The 27446-nt window shown below is 33.4% G+C and overlaps 1 protein-coding gene across 2 annotated transcripts in view; it reads left to right on the top strand.

Annotated features, from left to right (window-relative positions):
* Positions 1-27446, top strand: part of LOC145245901 (VPS10 domain-containing receptor SorCS3-like) — a 1435182-nt gene that overhangs the window by 574051 nt on the left and 833685 nt on the right. For both annotated transcript variants that reach the window (XM_080107637.1, XM_080107638.1), the window contains exon 2: positions 16113-16177. In XM_080107637.1, coding sequence (XP_079963763.1) covers positions 16113-16177 — 65 coding nt within the window. The remainder of the gene's footprint in view (positions 1-16112; positions 16178-27446) is intronic.

Here is a 27446-nt window from a genome sequence, read left to right on the forward strand (position 1 = left end):
TGGATTTCCGAGCAACTTAATTGTTGGGGGGGAACATCATATTTTGAAATCAACGGGTTGATTGGTTGGCTGGTTGTTTTTGTTTTACGGCATATCAACCCTTTTCAGGTTATTTAATGCCGAATCCAGTGATTTTGAAGAACATTTTTAATAGAGTATATTTGTTTTTGTCAAGTCGGTTTCTATTTAATCCATAGTTGGGACCCTACCAGGTACTGCCACTCCGGGTCAGAATGGACCTAAGAGCAATGGCAATTAAAGAGTAGCTCCACCCTCCCCAAAGACTGAAAGCTGGGGCCTCACCATCGGATATAGTTTAGGGTCATATCCAGGACTGAAATGGACGGGAAAGATCATCATATATATATATATATATAGTAAGTTATAAAATGTATGTGGCGATTAAGCTACACGGAATATTCCGCATTTCATCCACTCTAGGATTCTTCAGGCTTATGCGTGAATTCTGTGGTTGTTTGTCGTTTTTATATGCTCATCTTCTATTGAAATTTTAGTTAGCCAATCAGCTTTCTAGTATCCACCGCGCCCCATCCTATCAGCCAATGAGAATGCATTTATCGGACAAAGGCCTATTTGACCTCTGGTTGACCTGTTCCTTTGTGTGTGCTCACTTTAGACTGGATATTTAGCTTCTTGGTCTGTTTTAAATCTAGGTTAGTGTTTTTTATGTTAGTTTATATATAAATATATATATATATATATATATATATATATGTACACACATATATATGCACATATATACACATATATATATATATATATACATACATATATGTGTGATCGTTTATGTATATTCATGTTTATTTAATTTATTTATTTGTTTATTTTCTATTGTTTTTGTTAGTTTTAAAACTATTTTGTATCGCTATCCTAGAGTAAATTTTATCTTGTGAACACAGTTGTTTGCTATTTCTCTTCTACAGTTTAATAGATGTTGGGGTTCTTTAAAATACAGGATAGCAAATTTTTCATGAACGCATAATCTACATGGGTCGTCTAGGTCCCTACACATGGTAGCTTGTCTTATTATTTTCCATTACTGGCGAATGTCCGCTTTCCTTGAGTTCCCAGTATTTACTCGCTAGTGTTATTTTCATACGGTGTTTTTTATTATTGAATGTACTTTTGTGGTCGTAGTATCGAGTTTTGAAATCTAAGGAAGTCATACCTATGTAATATTTCTTGTTATTCGGGTTTTCTTTCGCAAATATTGTGGCCTGGTAAAATACGCTTTTAGTTAGACATTTATTTTGAAGTGGGCAAAGTGTGCAGTGTCTACAGTTGCATTTATCTTTTTCTATATGAGTATTTTTATTCATAGTATGGTTTTCTTGTCCAGGGTTGGTTTATTATTATTATTATTACTATTCTTCTTCTTCTTCTTCTTCTTATTATTATTATTATTATTATTATTATTATTATTATTATTATTATTATTATTATTTCTGCTAGTGTTAGTTTTATTTTTGTCATGGTGTCTACTTTTTTTATTGTTTATTTTATTGTTGTTTACATTGTTTTTATTTAATATTTTGTTATTATGTGCTTTAATTATCATCTCTAAATTTTCGCAAAACCTGTAGGATAACTTTAAGGTATTTTTATTGAAAATTTTGTGTAAGGGGTTGGTTGAAACGTGAAAAAAACGTGAAAAAAAAACAACTATAAAGATGAGGATGACAGTCCACAAATAAATGAATAAATAAAAATTGACCACATATGTAAAAATACGTTTTGAAGCCGTCCAACACAAAGAATAAACAATTTAAAATAATGATTATCGATATATTTCAGCGAGGAAACTCGCCCTTATAAAGATTTTTTTTTCTCTTACGCCTCATAGTGGTACTGTTAGGCGGGATAAGTCCATTTAGTTGTTGTTCAACAGTGTTTGTTTTTTATAGTCAAAGATTGCACTTGGCGTCTGCTAAAGGAATAATTGATTGGTTTCCTCTTTTAAAGGCGTTGGTAAACAGGAAATCAAAATTGAACACATATGTAAAAATACGTTTTGAAGCCATCAAGCACAAAGAATAAACAATTTAAAATAATGTTTATCGATATATTTTGGCGAAGAAACTCGCCCTTATCAAGATTTTTTTTCTCTCTTACGCCTCATGGTGGTACTGTTAGGCGGGGCAAGTCCGTACAACAATGTTTGTATTTTTTATACTCCAGGATTGCACTAGGCGTGTGCTAAAGGAATAATTGGTTGGTTTCTTGTTTTAAAGGTGTTGGTAAACAGTACCATAATGATGCATAAAAGAAAGAAAATCTTTATAAGGGAGAGTTTCTTTGCCGAAATATATTGTAAAACATTATTTTAAATTCTTTAAAACTCGTCCAACCTATCAGTAATATCCCGGAAACTATTGAACTCATTCTGATATTGGACTGCCCAGGTTGTATGATATCTTTTTTCTATGACTTTTAAGCACCATTTAAATAACTTTTAAATAACATTTTCAATATATGTGCTAATAAGCAAAATATATGTTTATTCATAGTTGAACATTTTGCTAATTGTATTTCATTTCCTCTGATGACATTATTGAAAATCTATGGATTAAGGAAATAAATATACATTCTCTATATATTCCTTGTTTCAAACAATAAATTCTTAACTTGAATATATTTTTATGTATATTTTAATCTACAGAATTTAACTTTAATCATTACACTTTATATATATATATATATATATATATATATATATATATATATATATATAGAGAGAGAGAGAGAGAGAGAGAGAGAAAGTGATAGATAGATAGATAGATATCAATAAACTTTAATCAGCAATCTGCCATCGTGTTTCTAATTTGCACGTGGTTCTTGAAATGTAAACAGCCTATAAAATTAATACAACCACTCCAATCAATAATCAATTTTCATCCCAAGCAAGGCATTTTGAAGTAGGGGCTACTATCGAAGACATAAATTGCAGGGGCATTATGAAGGGAGATGAATAGCAAGATGTTTGTTCACATTACACTTGAACTTCTGCATGTCAGTACAGTTGGGAAAGCAGAATCCTGGAAGGGAGTTCCAAAGTCTAGCAGTTCTGGGGAAGAAACTATTGGAGTAAAAAGCTTTCTTACATCTAGGTGTCTCTACTGTGGAGGGGTGGGACTTAGCTGCTTGTCAGGTCTGTCGCGGGCAGTCACGTCGAGGGGGTACAAGTGCTTGTAGTTCGTCAGAGCATTCACCATTAAAGTACTTGTAGAACAGGCAGAGGGATGCAACATTTCTTTGGTGAGACAAAGGCTGAAGCCTAGACGATAGTTCAGGACCTATCAGGTTGGCAACTCTCTTTTGAACCCGGTCCAGGAGTGAGAGACAAGCAGCTGATGCACCAGCCCAAATGTGACAATAGAATTCCATACATGGGCGAATGGTAGCCTTATAGAGGTACAGGATACTTTCAGGTGTAAGTAGTTTTCTAGCACCACCTAGAGCCCACCTTCTTTGCAGCAGCCCTGGCAATGCTCTCAATGTATGTCTCCAGTTCATGTCCCCTATAAACGTTAGACTGAGGAGTTTAAAGGAAGTACTTTCAGGTAATGTGTTCTTGGCTATTGCTATTAGTGGTGGAGCTACTTGCATGATATATCCTTTATAACTATTTCTCTAAGTAGATGATTTTTACCTCGTTTTAGCCTTTTATCTTTAATCATTACACTTTATATATATATCTTGATTTGCTGTATAATCTTTTGTTATCTTCACTTAAGTGTTGCTCTTGTATTTAAAACGCGTTTATGATTTTCTGGTATAACCTGTAGAAACATTTCTCTAATTAGATTATATTTGCCTCTTTGTAGGATATAAACTTTATTTTCTGTATAATATTTTGACTTCCTCACTTTGGTGTTGATCAAATATTTAAGGTTTCTATTTGGGGTCTAATCTCTATGCTGATAATAAGAGTTTATTCAAATAAAAAAAGAAATGTTTGCATTGTCTCAGAAATAATCTACAATAGTTGCTTGCTGAGTGCCTAAATAAATGATTTTTCCATAAATCATTTTATGATTGCCTTTATAAATATATGATGAACCCTCCCGTCGATTTCGACGTATGAGCTCCGCCACAACAACTTCAGTTGTTTGGCATTCCACACAGATAATTCGTTTATAGTGGTGAAGGTTTTGTGCAGAACCAACCACACTTTTTAGCTGCTAATTTTCATCGGTGCAAAATGGCTGTTACCTGACAGAGAATACAGTAGGTCTCAGGTGTCACATCAGAATTTTCCTTCTCCCAGATGCATTTCTGGATGAAGATTTGGGTGCATCTCTCCCAGTGAATTAAATGTGCTCCCAGATACCGACCTGGAAGTTTCTATGCCTATGCGTAATACATACTTCACCTACCCTTTCCAAATGGTCACCTATCTGGTACTGGGCAGGCTAATGATCGCTTAACTTTGCTGGAAAGAATCGGTGTTAACTTGATTGCGCCGTATATATATATATATATATATATATATATATATATATATATATATATATATATATATATATATATATATATACGGCGCAATCAAGTTAACACCGATTCTTTATATATATATATATATATATATATATATATATATATATATATATATATACGGCGCAATCAAGTTAACACCGATTCTTTCCAGATCAGCAAAGTATGTGTGCATGTATATGTATGTATATGTGCATATATATGTATGTATATGTAGTGATATATGTATGCATATATATGTATGTATATGTATTGGTATATTTATGTATGGGTATATGTATATATATATGCATTTATGATTGTATATGTATTCATGTGTGTGTGTATATTGTGTATATATGTATATATACATGTATATATATATGTATATGTACGTGTATGTGTGTGTATATAGATATATGTATACATTGTTACATATAGGCCGGGGCAATATTGTAATGTAACAATAAAATGCTAACACAGGGGTATGGATTGACATTTATGGATGGCAAACGCTTGTCATAGGCAGATAAATCTTCTGCATTAGGGATATGTTCATAGGTCACAGATTGGGTTCTGTTTTCCTTTTTTATACATAAAATATATATATATATATATATATATATATATATATATATATATATATAATTTTAAGTTTTAAACTTAACGTTCCAGCGATAAATACTGTTTAACCATACATAAGAACAGCGTTTTAAAGTATTATAAACTCTAAGTAATTATTTCAATTCGGAGACAAAATATAACAGTATGTCTAAAGATTGACTGACTGAGATTAAAAACAAATTTTATAATGGAGATAAATAAGGATAATGTATATATGTTTTATATATATATATATATATATAAATTCTTTTAACCGTATTCCTAGTATTCTATTTTATTTTATTTATCAACATAAATTAATAACTTAATTTTCCTTTATTTTGTTTTTAAAAATTTCCAGAAATTACTCACGACTAAAATGCTAGTTTTATTTTAGTGTCATTAAATCCCTTCCCCCCCTACTTTTGTTGATGAGGAGACTATGTTTTAAAGGACAAAACTTTTGTCAAATTATTGTCAATACTTATTATCAATTTTGATAAAATGAACATCGTTTCCGAAACGATCGTACAATCGAGTTAATTTTGCTTGTTTTTTCTTTTGAAACTTATATTTATTCACAATTATGAATCCTTTTACTCAATATATAAGATTCATAAATTAATTACAATTTTTTGTACGAATAGTTGGGTTTAATGACTTTGTTTGATTAAAATTCAATATGGCGTAATGGAAAATATAAAGGTAACTGCAGCTTCTCTTCCAATTTTCGGATTTTTACCATGTCGAATCACATTTCAATTCCTTTTGACGGATTGATTGTTGTTATTTCTTCTGATGAGTTTAGGGCATAATAGTTTCACTGATTGATATAATAATTAAGTGATTGATTTTGCACTACAAAATAGATACTGTCAAGAATTGTATAAGTCAACTGAAATAAAGGAATAAATTATAAGATGGTCAACATCACGAATTTTGGAATATAACTTTTTGTCATTTATTCTCTCTCTCTCTCTCTTACTCTCTCTCTCTCTCTGTCTATATATATATATATATATATATATATATGAATATATGTATGAATGTATGCATGCATATATGTACGTTTTTTCTTCTTATTCTTTGTCTAGCAATGGAATCAAACAATAAAACAAGAAAAATGTCATGATTAAGATGGATTCTTATTTTTCTGAAGATATAAAAACCGAAGTTTCAGACACAACCTCAAGCAATATGATGAGATAGAAATGTTTAACAAAAAAATGCTGGAAATCTAACAGAAAACATATGGAAATAAATAGGTTGTTTTCATGAATCAGCGACAGGTATAAATGAAGAGAAAGAATGTTTTGGCCGACCTGTGCGAGAGCATATCAACCCTCTTTAACTAAACGCTATTGATATTCATATGTTTTGCGAATGATAAATCTAGCAAGTTGAGTTGGGAAACCAAATGAAGTACACATACACAACTTAACCACAAATACAACTCATCATCAACCTTTTCCTTTTATCTACAGAAACGGTGTATTGTCAATCATAAAAGCCATCGGTTTCATTCGCTTCCCTTTTTGGCATCATCATTATAACAATGTCAGCATTATAGCAGCTTTTCACCATTCTCAGCTAGATCTAATCGTGAGCATCACCAATAATTACAAAAGAGCAGGAAATCAACAGACACCATGGATAGAAATTCTACCCTGATATAAAAATATGTGTGCCCTGACATGTCTTAAGAAACTCTTTATTATCATTTTCACACAATCAAAGTGCCCAATATATTAGCAAACTTTTTCTCCTCATGCACCCCCTCCCCAAAAAACCCGAAGTACTAGCAATACCAAAAAAAAAAGTTTTGTTCAAATTTTCCTTTTAACAACAGCAACAGTAATGGGAACCTCATAGAATTAATTGACGGCTAGATGTTACTCCTCGACTCAAAGTCACCAAGCAATTGTAAAGATGACTTTAGTCTTGTTAGCAGAGGTATGATTGTGTCTTGTTAGCTGAGATATGGTTATGTCTTGTTAGCTGAGATATGGTTATGTCTTGTTAATTGCGATATGGTTATGTCTTGTTAGCTGAGGCATCGTTGTGTCTTGTTAGCTGAGATATGGTCGTGTCTTGCTAGCTAAGAGAATGTTGTGTCTTGTTAACTATGATATAGTTGTGTCTTGTTAGTTGAGATATAGTTGTGTCTTGTTAGCTGTGATATGGTTATGTCTTGTTAGCTGAGATATGGACGTGCCTTGTTAGCTGAGAAATGGTTGTATCTTGCTAGCTGAGAAATGGTTGTATCTTGCTAGCTGAGATATGGTTGTCTCGTGTGAGCGGAGACATGGTCGTGCCTTGTTAGTTGAGATATGGTTGTGTCTTGTTAACTGTGAGATGGTTGTGTCTTGTTAGCTGAGATACAGTTGCATCTTGTTAGCTGAGATATGGTTGTGTCTTGTTAGCTGAGATATGGTTTTGCTTTGTTAGCTGAAATATGGTTGTGTCTTTTTAGCTGAAGTATGGTTAGGCCTTGTTAGCTGAAATAGAGTTGTGACTTGTTAGCTGAGATATGGTTTTGTCTTGATAGCTGAGGTATGGTTGTGTCTTGTTAGCGTACTTGACACATATTTTATTCAGATTAAATCAACGCTTTTATAACGGAACTCACACCCCTGATGTTAATCTCGCAACGCACCATACCCAACATTTCAAAATACAACCGCCAAATGACAACGCGCGGATCTTTACTACTGACTTTTCTTTCCTATAACTTTACAACATGGCAAGAAGAAGAAGAAGAAGAAGAAGAAGAAGAAGAAGAAAAGAAAAAGAAACAAATAAAAAGATGGATGTTTGACTCCAAAATATATTTAAATTATAAATTTCAAACAAGTAAAATATTTGTTTATTTTCGTAAAATAGCATTGTAATTTGGCTTTCAAGCGCACTTGATGCATATTTTATTTAATATAATATATATATGTAGACATTCGATAAAAAAAGAAATGAAATACAAGGGGCGTGCAATGAGTAATACCCCTGACCCACTTCCCATAGCAGTAGAACACCAAAACTTGGCACAGTTATTAGTCTTTTTCTACATAGGAACCACCCAGAGTTATGCATTTCTCCCATCGTTTGATGCAGCTCTGGAGACCGTTTTTGTAGAACACCCCAAGTTGGTCCTCCAACCACAACGTGACTTCAAAAATCAAGGCTGCATCATCTGGGAAACGTTTTCTTTTCAAAAACAACTTCATGGCTAGGAAGAGGTGAAAGTCAGAGGGTGCAAGGTCAGGAGAGTAGTGAGGATGGGGAAGGATTTCATAACCACATGCCCGTGCTTCTGATCTGATGACATGCGAGTTGTCCTGCAGGAGGAGGGTACCTTTGCTGATATTGCCTCGCCTCTTGATTTTGATAGCTTCCCTTAATTTTCTCAAAAGTGAAGCACAATAGGCTCCTGTAATTGTGGTACCCTTTGCCAGGAAATCTGTCATCACTACTCCGTCCTGGTCCCAGAAGACTGTGAGCATGCCCTTGCCAGTGGAGGGCTGCACCCTTGTCTTCTTTGGAGGTGGTGAGTCCAACTGCTTCCACTGCATTGACTGGGCTTTGGTCTCTAGATCATAGTGATGGGCCCAGGTTTCATCCTGTGTAATCAGTCTTTTGAAAAAACATTGACTCATCTTCTTGGCACATCTCCAAATTCATCCTTGAGCACTCAACGCGTTCTCGCTTCTGGAATGGTGTGAGCAACCTGGAAATCCATCTGGCAGACACCTTATGCATATGCAAATGGTCATGAATCATAGTTTCCACAAACCCTGTACTAATCTTGACATCTTGGGTTATTTGGCGAATAGTAATGCGCCTATCTTCCAAAATGGCAGCCTCAACTTGATGGACAGATGCCTCATCAATGATAGAAGGGGGGCGACCAGGTCTGGGAGCTGTTTCCACAGACTTCCGGCCATGTTTGAATTCACGATGCCAGAGTTTTACAAGGTCATATGATGGGGCATTATCACCATAAGTTTCTTTCATTTCATCAAAAGTCTCCTGTGATGTGCGTCCTTTCAAATACAAAAACCGGATCACTGCTCGACATTTAACAGGCTCCATTTCACACCTGACTCAGTTCAAACACCTGTAAAACAGAAATCACAATTAGTTCAGAGCTGTAATTTGCCACATAACCCGTAGAGATATAAATCATTGCACATGCAAAATTTCAGCTAGATCAGACAACTGGAAGTGGGTCAGGGGCATTACTTATTGCACACCCCTCGTAGAAGCTGCCAGGATTGGTGAAAAAGACGTTCAGAATTTTAAGCATAATTAAGTATACTATGAGTATTATAGTATGTGTCCAGAATTGTTTGTCATTCTTTGCTTCTTTTGTTCTAGCTCGTTTGACTCATTGGTCTACTGGTCTTCATCAATTCGCTGTTTAGATATCTGGTTTTAATATAGATCCCTATTGAGTAGCTTCTTTCTCCAAATTCCAAGCCTGCTGACTGTTTTCATCTCCTGTTTTTGTGTAAATCAGCTTTCGTTCTTTTTTAGCTTCTTACATGAAGTGGCTTCATGTCTTGTTTAGAGCTACTTCCATAAAAAAAATGACGTGAATGAACGCACGATATTTAGGCGAGTTAATTCATTAGAAAATTTTTTTCAAAAAGTGTCTGTAAAGAGGTTTCTTTTTACTTATGGAATATCATTTCGAAAATAAAAGAAATAAAATCAACTTCATCGCTTTGCCATTAACAAGACATTTTCTTTGAAATGTCCTCGGTGATCGTCTAAACGCTGCACCTGTTTTATTTAACTGGAAATAGCTTTCCCCTTTGTTAATGGATGTGTAATCAATCATCTCTTAGCAAGACTTATTCCAATAACGCTCTTTGCGTCAGACAGCTCTGAACAAAAGAGTTATTTATCGAGAGTTGCTCTAATGCGTTCTGCGAGATTAAGAACAAAAGTATTCGGCTTGAGTAGGTATGGTGTGTACCAGTTGAGGATACATCCTCGACAATCTGTTCAACAACAGCTTTCTTGCCGTCGGGCTGATGCATTGTTCTGTTCAGGTCTAGGAGCTCCACCCTTTTAAGATTAACTGTCTTTGTTTGTGAAAGAGTTTATTACTAATCTCCTGAGAAGCCTCTACCAGCAAATGTCGACAGGATTGTCCAGGCATTTTTTGTACGCCAGAGTGCACTTTATCTAGAGTGCTCGCTTTTCAAAACGCCACCTAGCCTTGTGTCTAATTTTCTGCAGAGGAGATAAATCAATAGAAATTTACGGGAAGAATACCCGTCCCAGGACGGGTAAAATTAATTCCTCAAGCAGTACACTTTTGCACCGCTTTTATGTCTCTTTATGGAGATCAAAATGTTTGAGAGTGAAGTATTTATATTTATGCTTTTAATTTCATGTTCAAACGTAGCTGGAAGAAATAGAGACGGATTTATGTCGTAATATGGTATCAGTCAAAGTGAGTTTTACTACGCTATCAAAACTTGAACACTGCATGTCGAGTCAAAAGGAAAATAACATCATTATAAAAGGCAACAGATTTCTTTTTAGTGCCCTCTGAAAAGATTGGTAAACTAGGGTTCAAAATAGACTTCGTGGCCTGGTGGGAGATGTCCTTTTCTCTTCGCTGCAACCTCTATCTCACAGAAGAGATGTTGCGAGTTTGTTTCTGCTATATCGTTATTTTCATGGAAAGTGTTCGCCTGAGCTTCAATCTATGGTCCCCCCTCGCCAAACTTTCACAAGAAACACTAGACTAGCTGAAAACATTATCAATAATTTTCCCCACTCTTTATCGGTGCCTAAACCTAAACATAGATTCCATGATCAAAGCTTCTTTCTTAGAACTGCACGCCTGTGGAATTGTCTTCCGTTTTCCTGCTTTCCAGCTATCTATAATATGGTTGTCTTCAAGTCCAACGTGAACAAGTTTCTGATGAGCCGTTCCACTTAAGTTAACAAATTTACTGAACTTCCATTACTATCGATTACTATATTGTCCTTTTGACTACTCTACACTCTTTAACCCTTATCCTTGAGCGGCCTATCGGCCTTGATAAGTAGTGACGCCTATGTAAAAAAAAAAACAAAAAAAAAACCTATCAATTCTCTCCTTTTCAGGACATATTTTATCAAGTCTATCTGTTTCAGGATTTTTTTTTTTTTTCAAGTAAACTATTCTGTTATTTTCAGCACATACTTCTTTCAAGAATTTTGATAAGAATAGTAGGCCGCTCTTTGGACTGCCACAACTTCCTATTTACAATGCCTCCCCACGGGACAGAGTTAGACGCCAGGCTCGATTTTAACATGGAGAAAAGGAACAAGAATAAAAATTGTCTCAGTTGTGAAGGATTTCTCCTCCACTGGGAGAGAACAAGAAATTTAAATGTAGCATCTGAAGAACAGATACTACACTTTGACCTTAGTCCGAAGGGTAAGAGTTTCCCTTCTCTGAGACTAGTGTAGCATTGTGACAACCCGACAAGAAGCCAATTTGTTGTGTAGCCAGATTATAATTCTTCTTCTTTTTCTCATAACAGCCAATGTGGCCTTTGACCTTCTTCATATTTTCCAACTTAGGAAATCTTTATGTAGAACTCGGGAATCTTTCCAGAGTTTCAAACAAAAACGGTTCTGTTTCAGAATTTTTTTAGATGAGGATTGATAATTTGTATTATGTAAGAATTCCAATAACATTTTTAGTGTCAGTCAGCACCATGTATTTTACCTGTGACGTAACGAATATTAGTGCTAAGTAATAATCGGTTCTAGGTGATAGTAGTCTGGTTGGTTGGTTGTTTTTGTTTTACACATATCAACCCTTTTCGGGTTATTTAATGCCGAATCCAAAGATTTTGAAGATTTTTTTTTTTAATAGAATATATTTGTTGTTTTCACGTCGGTTTCTATTCAACCCATAGTTGGGGCCCTAACAGGTACTACCACTCCGGGTCAGAGTGGATCTGGGAGCAATGATAATTAAAGGGTGGCTCCACACTCCCCAAAGCCCGAAAGCTGGGGCCTTACCACTGGATATAGTTTAAGGTCATATCCAGGACCCCCATTGAGGGACTTTTACCCTCTGCAGGGGGGCAGTCGGCATATTCTAATGCCCCACCAACAGGGCCGGATAGTAGCCTGGAAATTAAAGGTCCAATGCAGACGATACTAAGAATACAATTATCAATCACTTAAGGCTTTTATCCAGTCGTGGTTGTTAGAACGAGAATATTCAACCATCGTAAATTCAATGAAGGGTTCTGTTCGAGATTCCCGAGTTCGATAATATACACGGTCGGACGTTACATAAACTGAGACGTTGTGAAAAGTGAGACTGAAGATGAGAACAGTAGTCCATATAATTCAGATAATAAATGTCATCAAGCCTTATCTAAAAAATTCCGAAACATATTTAGAAGCACTTTTCTCTTTCATGCAAGTTGTTGTTCCACAACTACAAAAAGAAAATAAAGATGAGAAACGTAGTCCGCTTAATCCAAATAATATAATCATCCATCATCTAAAAAAAAAAAAAATCAGAACTGTAACAAATAGAAAAGTTTTGACAAATTATATTTGTTTCTGTGAAAGCAAAGGGCATCAAGGAAAATGCTTTGCTTCCATTATTATTTGTAATAGGCCTTTTCAGAAGTCAACTCAATTTGAAAGCACGTGGTTCAAGAATAAGCTAGATCAGGTATATAGAATTTCTGAAAAAAAAAAGGCGATTAAACAGTTGATCAAAAAGCCAAACAAATCGCAGATTTTGAGTCAGTACCTTTGATTTGATGTTTCTATCAACGTCGATTTCTTTTTAAAACTTATTATTCAAAATAAAAATATGTAAAAATAATATTAGAAAAATATGTTCTGCCATTTTTAGCGCTTCCTTTCTAGTTTAACATTTTCTATTATTAGCCAACCAAACCTATTTAGAAAAATAAACAAACATATATATATATAAAAAGTAAAGATTGTTTTGGTTCTTGTCAAATCGTCATATATGTTTGACATTCTCTTTTTATCAGAAATGAACTGTTCTTTGTTGATTTTTTAGGCAATTTAAATATATTAAATATTATATTAAATATTATATTAAATAATATATTAAATATTATATTAAATAATATATTAAATAATATATTAAATATTATATTAAATATTATATTAAAAATTATACTAATATTATATTAAATATTGCATTAAATATTATATTAAATAATAAATTAAATATTATAGTAAATATTATATAAAATATTATATTAATAATATATTAAATATTATATTAAATAATATATTAAATATTATATTAAATATTGCATTAAATATTATATTAAATAATATATTAAATATTATATTAAATATTATATTAAATAATATATTAAATATTATATTAAATATTATATTGAATAATATATTAAATATTATATTAAATAATAAATTAAATATTATATTAAATATTATATTAAATAATATATTAAATATTATATTTAATATTATATTAAATATTATATCAAATATTATATTAAATAATAAATTAAATATTATATTAAATATTGTATTAAATAATATATTAAATATTAAATTAATATTATATTAAATATTATATTAAATAATATATTCAATATTATATTAGATATTATACTAAATATTATATTAAATAATATATTAAATATTATATTAAATAATATATTAAATAATATATTAAATATTATATTGAATATTATATTAAATATTATATTAAATATTATATTAAATAATATATTAAATATTATATAAAATATTATATTAAATATTATATTAAATAATATATTAAATATTGTATTTAATATTATATTAAATATTATATTAAATATTATACTAAATATTATATTAAATAATATATTAAATATTATATTAAATAATATATTAAATAATATATTAAATAATATATTAAATATTATATTAAATATTATATTATATAATATATTAAATATTATATTAAATAATACATTAAATATTTTATTAAATGATATATTAAATATTATATCAAATAATATATTAAATATTATATTAAATAATATATTAAATATTATATTAAATATTATATGCGAAGAGGTAAAACAAATTCTTAATTTTGAATGCTTGTATTAAACTCATAAACAATTCAAGTAGATTACTGTTGTGTCCCGAAAGGGTCACTAAAGAAAACATGGACACGGATATGCGTTATAAAAAGTAATTAATATTAAAACAAAACAGAATGCATGGGCGAGTCTCCACAATTACAAAATATTTTCGGTTCATCAATGGCCGTGTGAAAATATAACTTAGCTGAAATAATTTGGTTTAATACAGAAGTTCTTCATTCGAAATCCCAGCTTTGTCATCACTACACAGAGCATTCTGTATATGGAATAAGTCAGAGAGAGTTGCAACCTTGATTGAAGTGAGTGTTCCTAATGATGGCGGTCTTAACAGAGCTGAAAGAGAGAAACAGACCAAATACCAAGGTCTCATGTATGATATGAAAAGAAACTGGAACCTAAAGGCGATATCAATCATACCAGTTATCATAGGTGCCACAGGACTTATGAAGAAAAACCTGAAGTCCTACCTAACTAATATTCCTGGTGAACCAAGTGCAAAAGAGATTCAGACAATTGCACTTAAGGGAACAGCGAGGATACTAAAAAGAGCTCTCGGTTGGTTTCAATAAAAAAGCGGGGCAATGTTGGCAGCTGGTTTGGCTGCCCCATACCCAGCATTACAATCTTCAAAGGAAGAAAAAAAAAAAAATTAAAAAGGGCAGGGAAACAAAACAATTAAACACACATTAACAGAAGAATTTAAAAAAAAAAACATGATCAATATCGAATCGTTTATCATCTAAACAACGTCTTTCCGATACAAGATATTTAAAACATAGATGGAACATATTTTGTATGAATATACAAACTTTTGTATGAATTTTAACACGTCAGGCACATAAAATACCCCAGCGAACTGAACGCCTCGACTTTGCATAGCTCTAGGTTGCCCATGGGCAAGGTATAGCACTTGTTAGCTTGCCTCTGATATTACAGGGTTACTATACAGATAAAAAGCATCGATAACAAGGAGGTGACGGTGGCTGAGAAGTTAACTGTGGATGCACAAAGTTCGAATCCATTCGTTCCAGAGAAATACTTTCACTTAGAGATGTAGGCAACCTTCTCATGGTCCTTCCCGTAAGTATCCAAATGTCTTCCGAGAAAGAATTCTAACTGGAAATCAAGGAAACAAATGCCAATAATAATTAAATGAATGAATGAATGAATGAATGAACAACAACAACAACAACAACAACAACAACAACAACAACAGCAGCAGCAGCAATAATTAGCCAACCAAACCTATTTAGAAAATAGGGATGTTTTACTTATAGAGATTTGATGCTGCCCACTTCAGCATGATGTGACACAAGGTTGGGAAAGTGGGGATGTCAAGCAAGCTCCTCTAAAGAAGGGGCACTCTTGCCTAGCAAAAAATTGCCTGGCCATCCCATGGATATTTTGCGATTGGGGCTCCTCAGGCAGCAAGCAATAAACTGATAGGAACTGGGCCAGTTCCTGGTTTTGCACCTGTCGGGTTGATTTTCAAGACGAATTCTGGCTCTTTCTACCCAAGTCTCCAAGCAACTGATGCAGCAAGGAAACTCATCCTCACAACCCAAAGAATGAATGAAGGTATTTTACTTGTATGATCCTACTTACCGGGTCCGTCGTAGTTACCATGGCGGTTTGGGGAATCAGTCGACAACAGCGGTCACAATTTTTTTTTTCATGCAAATATCGCTTTTGATGCGAATGTTTAGGTATGCAACGAACTGAACGTAGAATTCTTGTACAAAAATCTCGCATGAAAAGATTAAAGTGTTTTGCAATTTCTCATCCATTTCCTTCCTCTTTAACACCATGTTTGTCTGTGTACAATTCAGCTTTGGTAAACCATCAACTCTTCCTCACGTGATTCTCTTTCATCTTTAATTGCAGGTGATATTTGTGCTCACACGAGATCATGATCCTTCGGGAGAAGTGTCTGATAGTACTTTATGGCAGTAAGTGATTCTCTTCTTCTTCTTCTACCTTTTTTTTTTTTTTTTTTTTTGCTTTCAGACTGGTTAATTTTAAATAGCTGACATGCAGCGACAAGCGGTAGAATTTATGCCATTAAAAACACAACAAAGGAAAACAATTTAAAAAAAAATAAAATCGTCACAAAGAGAAAGTCGGACAGAGGGCCAGGCTGCGCGACCATTTCTTCACCATCAGACAACTGCCCAACTCCACTACCTCACACACCTTTCAGAAACGTTAAAACACCGGTAATAATTTGTAATCAAAAGTTGTTTTATGGTTGCTTCAGACAAGGCATGAAGCCACTCAATGTAAGGAGCTAAAACAATAGTACTTTAAGGTCAAAAACTCGCCAATGATAAATGTTAGATGGAATAGATTCTGACCCAGAAAACAGCAATTCTTCTCTCTTTGTCAGAAACATGGGAGAACTAAAGGACAAAATAAGGAAAGCCGAAAGTAAACCTAAGATTCATTTTCTACACTGCTGACTTACTTATAAAAACTTATTTCTTTTAACCCCAATTGTTTGTCTTTTTTTTTGTCATTTTCTTCACTCTTCTTTTTTCTGATGCATTTCCAAACATTTGTGCATATGGTGCAACAAAAGATGCACATTGGATTGCCAACATGCACACTGCATAGTTGCACTGCAAGACAGAAATAAAAAAAAGAAAGAAACGCAACATGCAAATGAAGTTTTTCTGTACCTCTGACAAAAATCCACATAATGATACTATGTTTTTTCTTTCTCCCTCTAACACTGAGTATGTCAAAATAATGTTAAAACCAATATTTTCTGCAGAAGGCTAGAGTAGGCAGAGAAGTGAAAAATTCCATTATAAGTAAAAGAGAAGAACTAGAGCTTCCTGTTAGGTTATGACGTCACAGACAAGAAGTATAAAATTACCGTAGTAATGAAAGAAAAATCTCATTGCAAAGATTAGGATTGGTCTAAGTAAGTTCAGGTAATTTCTGCTATTATTAGCCAGTAGAGCATTGTCACTGTTGACTAAAAAAAGTCTATTAGGCATGTGTATGCAGTGTGATGACGGTGTAGTATAGCGAAACCTGGCCAAATGAAGGTTGAGGACATAGGTTGCATGGAGGGAAGTGATATGAGAATAATATGATGGATGTATAATGTAGGTTTTAAAGATATGCTTAGATCTGAAGAGTTCAGATTAAGATTAAATCTGGATAGTAAATAGAGATGTATAGAACAAGAGACTTTGTTGGTTTGGTGACATCGATGATTAGTTTAGTAAATGTAGAACAGTTGAGATAGCAGGGTCAGTTGGTAGGGGTAGTGTAAGATAAACTTGGGAGGATGGATGGATTTGAGGAAAAGAGGGATAAATAAAGACATGGGCAGAGAGGTTAGTTAGATTTCTAAAAGCAATCCAACACATGCCATGCCAGCATGTTAAATGGACGTTAAATCGATGATGATGATGATGATGATGATGATGATGATGATGATTGTTGCAGTCTTACCTATCTATATATCTATAAAAGTGAGAATGCGTGTGTGTGTGTGAGTGTTTGAAAGAGAGGCCAACTCTCAACCTATATACTCAACGAATTTATGATCTACAGACTTGAAATTTAGTATATAGAGTATTCAGACATGTTGAAAACTTTTTAATCGGTTTTAATCCGAAAAAAAAAAAACGGACTGTGAAGGAGTCAAAATTGAAAAATCAGATTTTTACCTGTTTGTCAATTGTTTCATGAATTGTTTACACGACAACTTCCTTATGTTAAGAATAAGTAGGTTTGAAAACATTTTTTAAAGATCGTGTCTAACCGGTCTACTGGTTACCGTACTTGACTCACTGTCTTTAGGTTTTTCGTTTCGATCTCAGCTCGAGTACTTTTTTTTACTTACAAGTGAATGTTTACAAAAAACAATACTCGCATGCCTCAGTTTTTTTCCCGTTTTTTTACTTCATTGTTTTTTAAAAGGAATTTAACGCTACTGTTTATAGCAGGCAACGCCGGGTACATCTGCTAGTTAATAATATAAAACAAGAATATTTTTGATCAAAGAGTAACATAACCCACCCATAATGCCAATGATGGAATCGTTAATAAAATTCACAATCTTTTCTGCAATTCAACTATATTTGGTATAAATAAACTTCAGTCATTTATTTACTTGTCCACCAAGTTTCAGTCATAAATATCCAACACTGCTTTATCACCATTTAATAATAAATACACCTTGATATGGTGCTTGATATTGTCCTGATTTGGGCTGTGATGGTCAAGGAGTATCAGAATTTGGGGGAAATTTTTTACACCCCTAACACAAAACTGCGAATAAAATATAAAAAACTCGTAATTTCTCTTTTTCAAGTGGGTTGTTTATTTTCTTTATGGAATATATTTCCAAAATAAACTATTAAAGTTGCTTAAAAAATAATAGAAATATTATTTTTTATTTTTTAAAAAACAGTGTTTACAAAGTGCCGGTGCGCGTTCATGCAGCCATTTTTTTTTTACGTATAAAATCATTGAATTTTACGAGTTAAATATTTTTCAATTTTTTAATTTTAAAAATCTATCAAAAGGTTTCTATAGCTTCAATTTTTACAATGTTTTCAGGGTCAAGGTGGCATTTTATGCTCTTTCCAATAAACGAAATATAATATTTTAGACAAACATTTTTTTTAAATTCAATCCACCTCATCTTGAAATGTCTATTAAAATTTAAATAATTAATTTACTCACCAAAGTTTTCTATATCACAAATTGAAGATAAAGATCAATAAATAAAATATTCTAATTTAAAACAAAAAAGAAGTGTTTTTTTTTAAATTTACTTGTAAAGTCTAAAGTATAAAACCTTTTTTTTTTTTCAAAACCACGTTGATTTTTTTCAAGTGAAAGCTCATGTTATGCTTAGATTGTCAAGTAAATATCGGACGCTGACGACAATTTTTTTCTATTTCATTCAATGTTTTCTTTTTTTAGATATTAAAAAAATTCATTCAATAAAGAGGAAATAAAATATATTAATCAAAAACTTATGTATTTCATTAAGAGAAGGCATAGTGGGTTTTTTGTTTAACGGCAAAAACTTATAAGTGAATGTGTTCATTTTTCATCTAAGGTGGCCCCAAAATACTAATTTTGGTTTACAGCACACAATAGAAAGAGACATTAATTGTGGCGCTTCGAAGCCACCTGAAGATAAGAGTGAAGAAAATCAGAAATTTGTCTCCTTTTATTTGAACAGTGAAAAAAGTCCGAGTTCACATTATTTTCGAATCCTTGTTTAAAAAGTATTTTATTTAAAAAGGACATCGAATATAAGTATAAAAATGGATTAATTCTTAACAATGAACAATGGAAGTACCCATTGAATAGCATTTTTATAGGTAAGTGATTTTTTGGAATTTATATATATTTTTTACAATCGAAGTAAGTAAAATTTCGTTGATTTTCTTTAAATCTTTTTTAAAGAAAACCGATTAAAAAAAACAAATATTGCATAATTTGCTATTAAACTTGTCATTTTTTAAAAATTTGGTCTTTGTTCCTTTAATTGAAAAAAAAAATTAGGGATTGAATTACATTTTTCAAGTAGTTATAAGCTTTGAAAGATAGTAAATTGAATTATTCAAGTTCTTATCACGCATTTTTAATGGCAGCTTCTGATACACCTAGTAATGGTCCTCTTCACTTCTGAGGATTCATTGGTTTGATATTTTGAAGGACTTTTCTACGTGCGTCAGTGTTGTATTATCTGTCTGTCTCTTACGATTTATCTGTTTATTGTTCACGCATGTATGACCATGTTTGTTGCACGACTACGAAGATGCGAAGCTGCTAAATAAATATATACACTTTAGCTTGTCCAAGCCATTTGGCAATCAAACACAGCGTCGGTTTAGCAAAACTGTTTTTAATTTAATTATTATTTTACCTAGTAGGCAGGCAGGCTCAAACTCGTGACACGGAGGAAGAAAGTGGAGGTGTGTGTGAGGTTAAGCAAAACAACAAAAAAAAGGGAATAGGAGTAGTAAGCAGACTCGAGCCGGTAAACCCGTAACGCGCCAGAGGAAATAGGGGTGGGGAAAAAACTGTCTTACCGATGTGCCTACCGTGGTTGTGATGCCAAAGACGGTCGAAATAACACGTTTTAATCGACGTCGTGAACGTGAGGGTTGAATGACTTGCAAAAAATGTCAGCGAAAAAATCGACTCTCCCTGTACAAAACTGCCCAGTTGAGGGTGAAGGAATAAATGTTTTTGGTTAATTCCTCGATATTTGTCGTCCAAAGGGTCGAGCTTTAAAATGATGACGATCTTGTGAAAATCCGTCGCCTCTATCAAAAGTTTTAGGCACACACACACACACACACGCACGCACACACACACACACACACACACACACACACATATATGCTTTCATATATACGTACATTTGAACAGACAGGTGAGATTTATATTATAGATTATTTCTTTGTTTCATCAGAGGTCAATATATGTGGATAAGTTTTACATGGCATTTTCTTTGTTCCATTAGAGGTCAATATGTGTGTCAAAGTCCGACATGATATTTTTTTGTTGTCTGCTAACCTGGAATTTGTGCGTGTGCACGATCTCCAAGTTCTTTTATTCAAAATCAAGTCTGTAAGGAAAATACGAGAAAAGCTTAAAAAAAGCTGCGTGTTTAAGCTTTTATAGTATGTGCTAATTTTAGGCAGTGAATATTCTGGCATATGTAGTTGCTTAAAAGAAGATGCTGGCTTGAGCATTGGTCCAATCGAGAGTCGATAATTAAAAAAACAACATTAGCTGACGTTACTGTCTCTCATAGGATCTTCTTGTTGAAAACCCAAACCCAAGACGTTGTGGAAACTTGTTTTAGCAAATCCTCATTTTATTAAGATTAATAGTTTGGGAAGCTATTAATATTCAATAATTGGTACATATGCAGAAATGCAGACTGTGCTATATTTTAGATAGGATTTTCTTTTGTTCATGAAATTATTAGGTGAATGTACAGAATCGTTGTAAAGCATCTTCCCCATATTTAGAATGAGTTTCTAAATAATAATGTTATTATTTTAGCACGATCCGTATTCCGCGTAAGTATCCAATAATTTTATAGATGGAGATTAAAACAACATTATCTCAACAAGTTAAGTTGCAGTGATTGATTTTGTTTTACGGCATATCAACCCTTTTCAGGTTATTTAATACCGAATCCAGTGATTTTGAAGAAAATCTTTTTAATAGAATATATTTGCTTTTTTTTTTAAAGTCGGTTTCTATTTAACACATAGTTGGGACCCTAACAGGTACTACCACTCCGGTCAGAGTGGACCTGGGAGAAATGACAATTAAAGGGTGGCTCCATACTCCCCAAAGCCCGCAAGCTGGGGCCTCACAACTGGATATAGTTTAAGGTCATATCCAGGACTCAACAAGTTTAGTTAAAAAGTTGGTTCAGTTAATAATTTCATAACCGAACGATACTGTAATAATTAAATTTAACTTTCAAAATTCTATTTAAATAATAATAATAATAATAATAATAATAATAATAATAATAATAATAATAATAATGAAGAAGAAGAAGAAGAATTCTTGGTAAAATTATTTCCAGAATTGGGAGTCCATAACAATTAAACCACTCAGATGTAAGTGTGACACAGAAAATAAACAAAGAACACACACCCTATCGTATTAATAATAATAATAATAATAATATTATTATTATTATTATTATTATTATTATTATTATTATTATTATTACTATTATTATTATTATTATTATTATAATAATAATAATAATAATAATAATTAATAATAATAATAATAATAATAATAATAATAATAATAATAATAATAATAATTTGTTAAAAAAGCAAAAAAAAAAAGCCGAAGCAAAATAAAAATGAAAGTAAAAAGACATCCACAGCAAGAACTCATATTGTTGACACAACGGAAAAAAGACATTTCCTTCTCCTTCCATTTCACTAGCATCAGGCAGAATTTCCATGGACAGAGCGATTTTATGAGAGTTTCCGCCTGATGGCTGATTCTCTGTAGATGACAACTTGGCCGTCTTCAAATTTAATGTCATCAATTTTTTGTCATGGACCGCGCCATAAGTAATTAATCAAATGCAAATGTTATTATTCTCATAGAGTTCCTTGGCTTATCCTTGATTGGATCTTGGCCTTAATATTTGGTGACCAAATCAAATCAAATAAAATTTTAAAAAATAGCAGTACTTTTAAAAGGCAACTAGCCAACTTTAGTCAAAGGCGACCCAAAGGTATTTGAACTATTGTTGACAAGATTTTAGATCAATTTGCATAAGTGACTTTATGCAAATTACCCACTATTATTTGAGGAGAGGTTGTATATAAATACTAAAAAAAGGAACCTTGGACGAGCAGAGTTCCAAAATAAGAAATTTACTGCAAAAACAAGAATTTACTGCAAAGAATGAAAACACCTCTTCTCACCTCTGTTATCTACTTTTCTTTAAAAAAAAAAAAAAAAAAAATCTCCAGATCAACCGTTTTGGAAACTATCGAACTTCAAACTGACATAAGTATTACCCTTTACTGTATCTGTAATTATAATTGAATATAATTTGTTTTTGAATGCAATAACTTTTATCTGGTTTTTAATTGCCTTGGTTAAAAAAAACACACAGAAGGTTGTTCTACTGCAAAAGATTGTTCTTTTCTATAAACAAACAAAAGTGTTAGAAATAAGTAACTCAAGAAAATTTTTAACAAAGGCTCCCCTTTATTATCTGCTACACCAAGGTGTAGGAGTGGGTGCCACACCATTCTCAGGATTACCACACTTACCTTTGATTCTCTCCTTATAATGCTGAGAAATTTAGCAAGGGGGCATCACGCACTACTTTCATTTTTTTTGGTATGATTCGACTGTGGATTGAATCCTGGTCTTTTGCCTCATTAACATTTTTACCATTATGTAAAATGGGCTAGTTAGTTCTTATGTGGAGTGTTATTAACTGGTACGCAATTGAGGTTTTTTTGTTTCGCTTCGAACATATAAGGATATTTTATGTGCCATATATATATTTTAAAAGTTGTTGCTAATATACCATGATGGAAGAGAGTGAGACATGGTTGGGAGGAGAGGGAACGCACAAGTTTAAAGAATAAGATCACACACATACATATGTTTGCTTGAATAATGATGTAAAATCAGTTTTAACAAATCTCCATCGGCGAAAGTAGTTATTAATTGCATTTAGCGCTAAAATATTCATAGCATAATGTTTGATCTGCTTGGTTAATAGAGGCACAGTAAATTAAGACCACATTTAAAACTATTTATTTTATAAAAATGCTAACAGGAAGACTCGACGTTACTCAGGATTGAGTGAGGAATACCATGTCTTTTTTTGTTGTTGTTTTCACTATTCGCATAACATACTTTGTCTTACACAATCTGAGCCAGATCCATCAACAAGACTCAAGCAGAAGAATCAACCACCTGCTTTCCATGAATGCTCTCAAAATGTATGCCAATTCAGACACTGACTCACGTCAACCCTTGCAGGTCGTGCATAACTTCTCCAAAGGCATTGGAGTGAAGTTTGGTTTGGACAAATCTGCCAAGTGTTTCATCAGAGTTTGGAAAAAGGTCCAAATAGAAAACATACAGCTTGATGAATCTAGAGTTGTAAGCCATGTTTAGTTTCAGAACAGTTTCCGATGGTTAGTTGTTCTACACAAGTCCTGGAGGTGGACAGTTCTTGGATCGGAAGTCACAGAGCAAAAGATTCTTCCTGTGTTGACACGAAGAAAACACATGTGAAGGTTTAATTTTTATGGAGCAATTCTGGTTTCTGATTGGTTGGTAGCAGAATGTGAATTAATTTGATTTGTCAGTTCCGAGCAGCATTGTTTATAAATAGAATCTCCCGACTGTGCGGGATCATACTCCATTAGAGTTCTCCTATGATGGGATGTGTCTCCTAGCAGCTTCAGCTCTAGGGAAACAGGGTAGTAGTACACATCAAGGATCTGTTCTTGACACTCAGCCCGACAGGTAAGGTGCCGGGAACCGGCCCAGCACCTGTCAGACTGAGGTACACCGCCTGGGTATCACCTAGGAGTTTTATTCTTCCAGGCCTTGCCACCCGGCTTTCAGGTGGGGCAAGGTTATTGCTTGTGGCCTGAGGCGGCCTGACCGGGGAATGTCGACGGGGTTACTCAGGCAATTTTTGCAATTGCAAGAGTGCCCCTCCTTTGGGCGAGCTTGCTTTAGATTCCTACTTTCTAGGCCTTGTGCCAAAATTGCTGATGTGGGCAGCAATTAAATCACTACTCCACCACTAGAGTTCAAAAATATTGCAACATACTGATATCAAGGACCTAGAAGAGCAGAAAAAATACAAATACCTTGGCATAGAAGAAACCGATTCAATTCAACATGCAAAAATGAGAAAAAAATATTAACAGTGAATATATACACCGCAAGAGGAAAATCTGTAAAGCAGAGCTTACAAACACAAACAAGGTCAATTCCATCAACCAACTAGTCATGCCTGTGATAAGATACATCTTTAGCATTGTTGACTGGCTACAAAAAGACATAAATAGGCACTAAACACTAAAACGCAGAAAATGCTGACACTGTGCAGAATAATATACATAAACCAGTGTTTGCCTATGCTGTATCTGCCCAAAAGAGCAGGAGGTATGGGTCTCTCAGAAATTGATTAACAGCACCGTACCACTATTGTGGGCACCGAGCAATATCTGATGAGCTCCCAAAATTCAAACCTCAAAATAGTAAATCCACATCACGAAACAAGAACCAGCAGAACAACCTCCATCACAAAACTAGCCGAACGTTTTGGACATCACTGTCTTACAAATGAAACAGAATCAGAAAACAAGTCTGCAACGGAAATAGTTAAAATGAGTCGTCAAAAATACACCAAAAGCTTCCATCGCAAAAACAGGAAGAATGGGCCAATAAACAACATTCCAAGGACTATATACATAAAGAAGCTAAAAAGAGGATTGCTCTACTATGATCCGGATAGGGTTATAATGGCTGCCCAAGATCAAGATCTTGATGATCAATGCTTTTAAGAAAATGCATGGTTTCAGCAATGACAAGTGCACGTTCTGCCACACAGAAATAGAGAGTATGAGCAACCTGACATCCAGCTGTAGGGTTTTGCTGAGGGACGGCTACAGTATGATGCAACACAATGGAGTGTGTAAATATTTCCACTGGATGAGCTGTAAAAAAGTTGAATATTAAATGCAGCAGCAAGTGCTAGTAACATATACCAGAAATAACAGTTGGAAATAAGTCATACACCATACATTATGACTATGCAATCCCCACAGATATGTACCTAGAAAATGCGGCTATTAAACTTGATACAATGATTTTTTTTTTCGAGGGCCACTCGAGGATAAGGGCTAATGAGTGTACAGTGGTCAACGGGAATATATCAGTCACGTTCACATTGGACTTGAGGACGACTAAATTGTAGTCAGTTGGAAAGCAGGAAAACGGAACAGAGTTCCACAGGCGTGCGGTTCTAAGAAAGAAGCTTTGTTCATGGAATCTACGTTTAGGTTTAGGCACAGTTAGAGAGTGGGGGAGGGGGTGGGGGAATTATTGATAGTGGTTTCAGCTGGACGGGTGTTTTTCGTGAAAGTCAGGGGACCATAGACTGGAGCTCAGAGGAGCACTTGCCATTAAATAATAATAAAACAAAGGCAGGCTCGCGACGTCTACGGTAAAAAAAAGAGTAACCTTAGTAGAAGTTAGCGTCCCCAGTGATGCTGAATTAAACACAGTTGAGAGAGAAAAATAACTAAATATCACGGTTTATGATATGAAAAGAAACTGAAATCTTAGGAAGCTCTCTATCATTTCAGTAATTATAGGCCCCTGCTAGCGTAGATAAACACTTTTGCAGTTTAATAAAAAAGAGCTACAATAATATCAGGGCGTCTCTATTTATGATGAACATCCACAGAATGCTAACACCAATATGTTATATATATAAAAAAAAAAACCTGCTGTGGAATTTCCGCAGGTCTCGCTAGTATAAATGAATAAATAAAAAACAGAATTCAAAATTAATAGCTAAGTTCTGCGCTTTCAGTCCGTGTTATGAACCACTTATTCATACATAGAAACAGTTATTCATTGCAGTTAACTACTACTAAATGCTCCACGTTAAAAAACGACCCTGGTGTCTAACTCTGTCCCGTGGGGAGGCATAGTAAATAGGTACTACTAAATGCTTTAAATGTTTCTGAAATGGAAAAACCTAGAAAAAATATCAAATTTATCTCAAACGTCCTGCATTAAAAAATATATATATATAAAATATAAATGTGGATGAAAAATGGTAAAAGTACTAAAAACCGAAGCAAAAACTCTATTCTATTTTCATTTGTGCGGATGTTTTAAAGTATGTTTATTTGGTCGTTTTGTTTTATGGCATATCAACCTTTTTCAGATAATTTAATGCAAAATCCGGTCATATTGGTAAAAGTTGATATACTTCAAATTGTTTATGTGGTCAAATATTTATTCATGTTGTCTGCTTTGGTTATTTTGCTTTACGGCATATCAATCCTTATCAGGCTATTTAATGTCGAATCTAGTTATTTTGATAACCGTTTTTCATGCTTCCATTTTGTTTTCTATATCTCCATATTTTTATTCATGGTGTTTTGTTTTGTTTTGTTTTACGACATATTAACTCTTTATAGGTTATTTAATGCCGAATCCAGTCATATTGTTAAAAAGTTTTTATGCTTTCATTCTTTATAACTTCAAATATTTATTCGTGATGTTTGGTTTGGTTGTTTTTTAGATGAAAATAGTTGATATATTATTTAATTGGAATTCATTATTGAGATGAGTATTATTTATTAATTTATTTATTGCAAACTATTATCCTCATCTTTCTTAGTTGTTGTTTCACAACGTTTCGGCCAACTATTCCTCTGACCTTCGACAGGTGGTAACCGCAATGGGATAGGAACTCAGAATCACCTGTAGAAGGTCAGAGGAATAGTTGGCCGAAACGTTGTGAAACAACAACTAAGAAAGATGAGGATAATAGTCCGCAATAAATAAATTAATAAATAATACTCATCTCAATAATGAATTCCAATTAAATAATATATATATACCATTTAGTACAGACCCGCTCATGGGAGATAAGATAATAAATAAACGTGGATTTATAAGAAC

The sequence above is a fragment of the Euprymna scolopes genome, chromosome 23 (assembly GCF_053919585.1).
Source record: "Euprymna scolopes isolate OS-2025 chromosome 23, ASM5391958v1, whole genome shotgun sequence".
Lineage (NCBI taxonomy): Eukaryota > Metazoa > Mollusca > Cephalopoda > Sepiida > Sepiolidae > Euprymna > Euprymna scolopes.